At 42.1% G+C, this 10,327-nt stretch overlaps 1 protein-coding gene across 1 annotated transcript in view; it reads left to right on the forward strand.

Moving 5' to 3' along the window:
* Positions 1 to 8,892, forward strand: part of LOC112247206 (versican core protein) — a 59,981-nt gene extending 51,089 nt beyond the window's left edge. Inside the window, exons 17-19 of the mRNA XM_042321263.1 lie at positions 6,119 to 6,263; positions 6,595 to 6,777; positions 6,863 to 8,892. Of these exons, the coding sequence (XP_042177197.1) occupies positions 6,119 to 6,263; positions 6,595 to 6,777; positions 6,863 to 7,068 (534 nt within the window). The 3' untranslated portion in view covers positions 7,069 to 8,892. The remainder of the gene's footprint in view (positions 1 to 6,118; positions 6,264 to 6,594; positions 6,778 to 6,862) is intronic.
* Positions 8,893 to 10,327: the final 1,435 nt, after the last annotated feature.

Genomic DNA, 10,327 nt, shown 5'->3' on the forward strand with positions numbered 1-10,327 from the left:
TGCTGTGAGTTGTTGAATCAACTGACATTCCATTGCATGAGTCACATCAGTTAACATAATTTGAATGACCGTTCTACATTACCATGGGAATTATTGCATCATAATACCAGGCAGGCATTGCAAGTGTACCCATCAGTTTCCCAGTCAAATTGCCAGGGTTAGAGGTTCCAAGACTGTTCTTTTCATTCTATTGCTATGGAAATGCTACTCTACATGTTCAGTAACATGTGGTGCCTTTCACTAACAACAATCTCTGTCATTCACAAACTATAACAATAACCACACTGGCTTGAATTGTGTGTGTCTGTTGATTGTAAGAGATGGAGAAAAATAGACATAATGAGCCTCAGTATATGTAGTGTATGTGTCTGCACAAGTGGAAGCATGTTTGTTTGTGGTCATGTAAACGCACTGCAGATTCCCCTCACTAGACAGGAAAGTGGTTAATTACTACTTTCGGCCAGGTTGTACAGATTGGCTCTTCACTTCAAAGATAAGACCCCACCATCACCAGAGAGAGAGGGGTGGGGGGAAGGGCGGAGGACCGAGAGGGCCTGGGGGGCAGGAGATAAGCGGTGTCATTTTGCGGGCAGATTGAACCCCCTCTCAGTTGAGAGAGATGGGAATAAAGGTGTCAATGACGCAGCAGAGAGAGGAGCTGACAGGCGCAGACAGGTACAGGCCTCCCCTCTCCTCAGGAAGCACATCAGGCAGCCAGACACACAGATGGGCAGCACCTGTCCCCGGCAGCAGAGAGAGATAGGAGGGGGGTGGGGTAGGATAGTAGGCCTGGGTGGGTGGTCAGCATTACTGTATTGCGGCTTTATGTGGGAACAGAGTGTATATACCTTAACAGTTTTACATTCTCTCTTGTGTAAAACAACAAACACATTTAACACACACAACATTGATTCTCAATTCATTCAGGAAATGTAGGAATTATCATTTGCATGTTTGGGGTCATTTTGGTTTTGTGGGAGGGAGAGGCTGTTTGATTATTTTGGGGAGGATGCGTGGGGGCTGTTGTGGGCATTTGCTACGTCAGTCAGCTGAGCAGGAAGCTGAGATTGTGTTTGCTAACCGTAATAACAAGGTTCCTTGTGGGATCTTGCATGGGGCCTCGGGGGAGGAACAAGGTAGGGGGAGGGGGGGTCAAGTCTTTGAACAGACTGTTTGAACCTAAAGCCTAGCTGAAAGATGGTAGCTCTGATCAATGCAGCGGTACATTCCACGCAGCTCTGCAGCTGTGTGTATACAGCTGCAGCAAGTCTGCTACAGCAGGAAAATAATCCTGCAGCAACAGGAAATGTGAATTATTATGTGGATTATATTTAATGTACATTTTTGTATATGTAGGGTTGACACATTTTTCAATTAGGAAAATCAAGTCTGACATTTCAAAGAGGAAATTAGACAATTCAGAAGCTTTTTTCGTAGCTCAACTACTCTAGTATTACAGGGTGATCAAATTAAGATTTTACATCTGTATGATATTATAAACTGGGTAGTTTGGGTCCTGGATGCTGGTAGGCTGAAATAGCATTTCAGCTGTGTGTACACCGAGTGTACAAAACATTAAGAACAGCTGGTCTTTCCATGACATAGACTGACCAGGTGAAAGCTATGATCCCTTATTGCTGTCACTTATTAAATCCACTTCAATCAGTGTAGATTAAGACAATAGAGACAATTGAGACATGGATTGTGTATGTGTGCCAATCAGAGGGTGAATGTGAAAGACAATAGGTTTAAGTGCCTTTGAACAGGGTATGGTAGTAGGTACCAGGCGCACCAGTTTGTGTCAAGAACTGCAACGCTGCTGGGTTTTTCACGCTCAATAGTTTCCCGTCTGTATCAAGAATGGTCCACCAACCAAAGGACATCCAGACAATTATCCTGCAACAGGGTGATCAAATTAAGATCTTACATCTGTATGTGTGTGTGTCTATGACAATTATCGTGTGTTGAAGCAGAGTTACACTAGTAATGCCAGGCATGTATTGAATGACACACCATTACTGTGTAATGTGGAGGGACCATAGCAAAGCATTGAAAAGCCTCCTCTTAGCTCCTCTCCCACCTTGTTAGAAATACAATTGTTCCTGTCACAGGGAAATTATATTGTTAATGTGGCATTGTAAATATACTTTACTTGGATGAATAGAGAATTAAGCAATAAGGCACGAGGGGGTGTGGTATATGGCCAATATAACACTGCTAAGGGCTGTTCTTAGCACGACCCAACGCAGAGTGCCTGGATACAGCCCTTAGCCATGGTACATTGGCCATATACGACGGGTATGACGAAATATTCCTTTTTACTGCTCTAATTACATTGGTAACCAGTTTATGATGGCAATAAGGCACCTTGGGGGTTTGTGGTATATGGCCAATATACTGTACCACGGCTAAGGGCTGTATCCACGCCCTCCATGATGCGTCATGCATAAGAACAGCCCGTAGCTGTAGTAAATTGGCCAGATACCTCACCCCCTCGGGGCTTATTGCTTAAATATAGCACGGCTAAGGACTGTTCGCAGGAACAAAGCGGAGTGCCTGGAGACAACCCTTAGCCGTGGTTTATTGAGCATACTGTGTACCACAAACTCCCAGATGCCTTATTGTTAATATAAACTGGTTACCAAAGTAATTAGAGCAATACATATTTAATGTTTTGTCATACCTTTTGTATACAGTCTGATAACACAGCTGTCAGACAATTAGAATTCAGGGCTCGAACCACCCAGTTTTATAACGGTCTTCGGAAACTATTCAGACCCCCTTGACCTTTTCCATATTTTGTTACGTTACAGCCTTTTTCTAAAATTGATTAAATAAAACAATTCCCTCAGCAATCTACACACAATACCCCAAAATGACAAAGAAAAAACAGGTTTATAGCAATTTTAGCAAACTAATTAAAAATTAAAACAGAAACACCTTATTTACATAAGTATTCAGACCCTTTGCAATGAGACTCAAAATTGAGCTCAGGTGCATCCTGTTTCCATTGATCATCCTTGAGATGTTTCTAAAACTTGATTGGAGTCCACCTGTGGTAAATTCAATTGATTGGACATGATTTGGAAAGGCACACACCTGTCTATATAAGGTCCCACAGTTGACAGTGCATGTCAGAGCAAAAACCAAGCCATGTGGTCGAAGGAATTGTCCGTAGAGCCCCCGAGACAGGATTGTTTCGAGGCATAGATCTGGGGAAGGGTACCAAAACATTTCTCAATCATTGAATGTCCCCAAGAACACAGTGGCCTCCATCATTCTTAAATGTAAGAAGTTTGGAACCACCAAGCCTCTTCCTAGACCTGGCCGTCCTGCCATACTGAGCAATCGGGGGAGAAGGGCCTTGGTCAGGGAGGTGACCAAGAACCTGATGGTCACTCTGACAGATATCTAGAGTTCCTCGGTGGAGATGGGAGAACCTTCCAGAAGGACAACCATCTCTGCAGCACTCCACCAATCAGGCCTTTATGAGTTGAGTGGCCACACGGAAGCCACTCCTCAGTAAAAGGCACATGACAGCGCGCTATGAGTTCGCCTAAGGCACCTAAATGACTCTCAGACCTAAAGAAACAAGGTTCTCTGGTCTGATGAAACCAAGATTGAACTCTTTGGCCTAAATGCCAAACGTCATGTCTGGAGAAAACATGGCACCACCCCTACGTTGAAGCATGGTGGTGGCAGCATCATGCTGTGGGGTTGTTTTTCAGCAGCAGGGACTGGGAGACTAGTCAGGATAGAGGCAAAGATGAATGGAGCAAAGTACAGAGAGATCCTTGATGAAAACCTGCTCCAGAGCGCTCAGGACCTCAGACTGGGGTGAAGGTTCACCTTCCATCAGGACAACGACCCTAAGCACACAGCCAAGGCAACGCAGGAGTGGCTTCGGGACAAGTCTCTGAATGTCCTTGAGTGGCCCAGCCAGGGCCCGGACTTGAACCGGATCGAATATCTCTGGAGACACCTGAACATAGCTGTGCATCAACACTCCCCATCCAACCTGACAGAGCTTGAGGCGATCTGCAGAGAAGAATGGGAGAAACTCCCCAAATACAAGCTTGTAGTGTCATACCCAAGAAGATTCAAGACTGTAATCGCTGCCAAAGGTGCTTCAACAAAGTACTGAGTATAGGGTCTTAATACTAATGCAAACATGATATTTTCATTAAAAAATTTTTTTTTAAATAGCAATAATTTCTAAAACAGTTTTTGCTTTTACATTATGTGCTATGGTGTGTAGATTGATGAGAAAAAACAAACAATTTAATACATTTTAGAATAAGGTTGTAACCTATCAAAATGTGGAAAAAGTCAAGGGGTACTTTCCAAAGTTACTGTACCATACCCCTCGGGACATATTGCTTAATTCTCTATTCATCCAAGTAAAGTATATTTACAATGCCACATTAATAATATAATTTCCCTGTGACAGGAACAATTGTATTTCTAACAAGGTGGGAGAGGAGCTAAGAGGAGGCTTCTCAATGCTTTGCTATGGTCCCTCCACATTACACAGTAATGGTGTGTGATTCAATACATGCCTGGCATTACTAGTGTAACTCTGCTTCAACACACGATAATTGTCGTACACACCCTGTTTCTGGATAACTTATCTGCAATTAAAAAATTGTCTGGATGTCCTTTGGTTGGTGGATTCTTGATACAGACGGGAAACTATTGAGCGTGAAAAACCCAGCAACATTGCAGTTCTTGACACAAACTGGTGCGCCTGGCACCTACTACCATACCCTGTTCAAAGGCACTTAAACCTATTGTCTTTCACATTCACCCTCTGACTGGCATGTCATGGAAAGACCAGCTGTTCTTAATGTTTTGTACACTCGGTGTACACACACACACACACACACACAGCTGAAATGCTATTTCAGCCAATCAGCATCCAGGACCCAAACTACCCGGTTTATAATATCCAATACTCCACATTGGATCAATATTTCCTCCGTCTTACAAATGTGCAATATGACAGTGTACATGTGTTAGAAACATTCTATTTCCCATGACTGTTTCCATCCTGCACAGCACAACTGTACCAGTATAATGTTTATCTGAGCAGGACTCACAGGCTCAGTTTATTTAGTGATTTGGCCTCTTTTCTGTTCCTTTGTTTGGCTGTGGAGCAAAGTCTCTCACAGGGTCCCAGTGAAAAGTCTGGAGGGTGATGTCATAGTGTAGCTGAGCAGTGGGTTACAGTGTCCTTTGGGAACTGAGACAGCAGTGTGGAGAGGTGAGGGTGGAGTATAGAAGTGTGGAGGGGGTGAGGAGAGAGGGGGAGAGGGGTGGAGGAGGTGGGGATAGAGGAGAGGGGGTGGAGAGGATGAGAAGAGAGGGGAGGAGGGGGTGGGAGAGAGAAGAGAGAGTGGAGAGGTTGAGGAGAGAGGGGAGGAGGGGTAGGGAGAGAGCAGAGAGGGTGGTTGGAGAGACAGAGGAGTAGGATAGTCTGTTTGAAAGTAGGAGAAAGTAAAAAGTTATTTAAATTCCTCAAAGTCACAGTACATTCTACCGTTATCTATCACCCCTGCAACTCTTCACCAGGTCGTCGCTGTAAGTGAAAAATAGTTTTCACTCCATCTACCTGGTAAAATGAAGGTTAAATCGGATTTTAAAAAGTATTGTCGTAATGACTCTAGTTCCAGATGTGTCAATACGTCTGTGTTGATCTGAGCAGGCAGAAGGAACATAGAGACCTCCAGTGGATGATATCAGCATTACATTAAGCTGCCACTTATAAGTCATTCAGAAATGTCCCCACCAACCTAACTACACACCGGAAAGCTATTTTAACCTCTTTGATAACCAATTTAATGGCCTTTACCCCAGAGGAGACTTGAGACAGGACTATCACTGACCATATCTATTGTTCCAATTATACCCCAGAGATAGCGCGTGCTGCCAGCATGTTGTTAGCTGTTATTCTTAAATAAAGAGAGTGTGTATCTGTACTGATTTCAGCTCGGACAAAGTGAGGCACTTGCTAGAGGAAATTTACTAAAGTGTCTTCACTGTGATCCTGGTCCGATCCTTCTTATAATGATGATGATGATCCAATCGTTATGGTCTGTTTCTTCTTATTTTCCCATAGCAATATGAGAACTGGCGTCCCAACCAGCCAGACAGTTTCTTCTCATCTGGAGAGGACTGTGTGGTGATGATCTGGCACGAGGACGGCCAGTGGAATGACGTGCCTTGCAACTACCATCTCACCTTCACCTGCAAGAAAGGCACAGGTAAGACAGAAATACAGTTTAAAAATGCCACAAAAGTACTTTAATGTTAGCCATAATTGTCCCATAATAATTGTCCCCCCTAGATATCCTAAGATGGATGCACTAACTTTAAGTCTCTCTGGACAGGAGCGTCTGCTAAATGACTGAAATGTTGAGAGCTATTTCAATCCACTGACAGTGTACATTTATCCATCTATCTATCTATTAATCTATCATTCATTCATTCATTCTTCCACCCACCCATTCATCCATCCATCCATTCATTCATTTGTTTATCCATCCATCCATTCAGCCATTCATTCTCCCATCAATCCTTGTGTGTTCTTCCCAGTGGCCTGTAACCAGCCCCCTCTGGTACAGAACACTCGTACCTTCGGCAGAAAGAGGTCACGCTATGAGATCAACGCACTAGTGAGGTACCAGTGTAGGGACGGTTTCATCCAGAGGCACGTGCCAACCATCCGTTGCCGTGAAGACGGCCGATGGGACATCCCCAAAATCGCCTGCATGAGTCGTGAGTACAGTAGATCGATTGATTGATTAATTCTAGTGAGGATCTCTCCACATTTTCTGACCAAGTGCTATTGTTTCTTCCCCAGCATCAAACTTCCAGAGGGCCTTTGCGAGGAGGCAGAGTTATAGCCTGTTCAGTAGCAACAAATATAAGCGGCGGTCTGACGAGGCGGCGGCCCGACATCATCCTCACCATCGAGGAAGGAGAGAGCGGAGAGGCAGAAGACAAGCAGAAGACAATGATCGCCATGATTACGCTAGGTTACGTTTACTCAGAACTAGCAGAGCCTAAACCATAGGAACGCAGGACTGTTAGTTATGTGGATATATATATATTTTTTAATCGAATTAAAACATTTTAAGAACTTTAAAGAATGAAAGGACAAAAAGAAGAAACCCAAAGGATATTTACAATTTTTCTTGCAATTTTGATGGTGGAATCTTGGAATGATGTGATTTTAAAGAATATTCTTATAAAGGGACACTATTTTATAACAAAGCCAAAGTGGATACCTTCAGATGGCTACTGGAAAAGTGTGCTGGAGATGTACTTTGGACCAAATAATGCATTCATCCGCAATGATACGATTTTCTCCCTTTTATACAGACAGGAGAGTGTTCAACTCTTACATTGGGAAAAAGATACCGGCAAATTCCAGCTTTTGTGAAATTATAGCGCTTATGTTATGCAAAAGAATACAATTAATTTACTTAATTTAATTAATAGTCTGTGCTACGCAGGCACTGACAATCAAATGAATCCACAGTACACAATCCATCTCTCTCTTCTCTACATTATTCCAGGAATGACATTTCAAAGAAAGAGGTTCTATACTTGTGTTTATCTTGTTGTTACACATGATTACTGTATGCAATTTATACAGAGTTTTTCATCCAATACCACACTTGCGACTATCTGATGACACACGTCACTGACCAATCAGATTTCAGATCACAGAAAGAAAAACTGAAACATGGCGAAGGCCCATCCAATCAGAATTTAGATAGCTGGAGTCCTTTTATCACTAGCTCTTTGTCATCAGCTGCAGTCTTCATCCCGTCTCATCCATAGATATATAAAGAATATATGATGCAATGATAATGGGTTAATATTTGTGCACATCCATTTAACACTTTTGCTTTCTATTGTATGTTGAGAAACTAGAGAGGAGATTTCTAAGTATTATTTGACTGAGGGCCAAATGAGTGTCTCCTCCTAAGCTCTAAAGGCCTTAGACATTGAAGTGAAGCCATCGACCTGTAAATTATTTGACTGTGTTGAATGAAACTATAGAAGGGAAAGGAGGGTTATGGAATGTATGTTTTCTAGACAATATAACCTGGAATTCCTTGCTACGTTTACAGCAAATGCGAGGTATTTTAATGTTACTAAAACAATGTTATAAAAATCCTTTAAAAAATTAGCTTTGCTTCTGTTCTGCCCGAGGGGGTAACTTTTCTGTTTCCTGACACTGTAGGCGACTCAAGCTCTTCGCTTCCATGTGCTGTTTTCTTAGGTCAATGTAAAACTACTATTGAGAGAATGTACTTAGTGAAACACTTCGAAAGACTTGAACAAACACCTTTTTTAACAAAAGATACAAATAATTTATTTTTCAAGCTGCTCTTCTTGCTACGTAATTTTTTGTAAGTGAAATATTCTGACGATGCAATCACTTGGTCTTACTTGTCTCAATACTAGAATGTATTTACATGCTTTGTAGGAGACAGCTAACATCGCAGTATCTGAGTCAATGTGATGAAGATATTCCTTTACTACACACTATGCTCGATGGGCCTTATAGTATGACATTTAGGGGTCAACAATGGACCAAAGAGTAGGGCTTCAATCAGCTGAAATTGCAGTGTTTCTGTCACAAAACACTTTGTACAGATTTAGTGTTGCACAATTGATGACGGTCATCCAGCAGTTGTTGTTTGTCTTTTTTTATTTGTGTTTTAGCATCAAAGTGCACATAATAACATTTACAGTATAACTTTTTTTTTTACAATGTGAATGTCTAGGATGTTCGAGAAATACATTTCTAAATGAAACAAAACTGTTTTACCTGCTCTCAGTCACCAAAGAAATAAAATAAAAAGTTTGCCAATTTTACTCCCGTCTCCTTTTTGTATTAACAGTCTGGGGCAGGCTAGGTTTCAAACCATGTTACAATCCATGATTTAACATTCAACAGTAAGCTTTGACTTTTACTGTGATCGTGGTGGTCAACAGGACTTCACTTTGTTAGTAGTACAGTCCTACTACCAGCAGGTAGCGCTGTTCAAAATTGAACTAGTTGCAAGACATGCCATTTCCTGCTCAAAGCTTTGTCTACAGAAACAGTTGCTGTCAATGAACTGGGATGGCTACTTTCACTTGAAAATCTTGAGTAACTCCTGAACATTTGTTCCTTGCGACAATGCAACATGTATCCAGGAGGTGTCCTATTGCTGCCTGAATGTTTGAATTAAAATAGATATGAAAGTGTGAGAAGATATGAGAAAATAAATGTATTGAATTAGAGAAAATATGATGGCTACCAAAGCAAAGACTCCATATTGTCGTACAGTTCACATTGTAACACAACTCTCTCACAAGTCATTACCTTTAAGGTATTCTGCTTTCCATACCATTATCATCTGAACACAAATCCCTGATGGGTTGGAGCCCTGCACAGCACACTATTACAGTTCACCAGCGCTTATGTGCACACATCCTCGCAGGGAGAAACATTACATGTGAATCTGTAAAGTGTGGAGAGGGAGAGGTCATTGGTAGACTGAGTTTGAATTATGGTCAGCATATGGAACAGAGAGATGAGAAATTGTCACTCATGTCCAAATGAATGACATTGAAGAAAGAGTAGTGTTCATACATCATACACTTTGTTTCATTAACGTGTTAAATTGTTCCTCTTGGCTCCGGAGCGCTGGTCTGTGCTGTGAAACACAGAGAAAACAGGCTTATACTCAATCCTTGGCCAGTGACCCGAGGTCAAAGACAGTACAGAACAGAGGATATATCACCGCCCTGTCTTCACAGCACACAATGTTCACTTTTAGGGGACAAAGGTGACCATACTCAATTCCTTTAACATATGAGGTCAGAAGCACATGTCTTTTCAGGTACTGAGCAGGAAATATCAGTGAGGCTCAAAAAGTTGGTATGGGTTGGTGCCTTCAATGTTTTGTTGGAGCATCTGCGTGTGGGGGCTTTACTTTTATATCTATGCAATGCCTTAAAAATAATTCAGTACAAATAATGGTTTAAAATAGGGGGGCCAGTGCCCCTGTAACGGTTCTCTTCTTCCTCTTCCTCTGAAGAAGAGGTGTAGCAGGGATCGGACCAAGACGCAGCGTAGTTATAATTCATGGTACTTTTAATAACGAAACTATACATGAAATAGACTACAAAACAAGAAACATGAAAACCCAAAACAGTCCCGTGTGGTACAAACACTGACACAGGAGACAACCACCCACAAAACCCAACACAAAGCAGGCTACCTAAATGTGGTTCCCAATCAGAGACAATGACTAATACCTGC

The sequence above is a fragment of the Oncorhynchus tshawytscha genome, linkage group LG04, assembly GCF_018296145.1.
Source record: "Oncorhynchus tshawytscha isolate Ot180627B linkage group LG04, Otsh_v2.0, whole genome shotgun sequence".
NCBI lineage: Eukaryota > Metazoa > Chordata > Actinopteri > Salmoniformes > Salmonidae > Oncorhynchus > Oncorhynchus tshawytscha.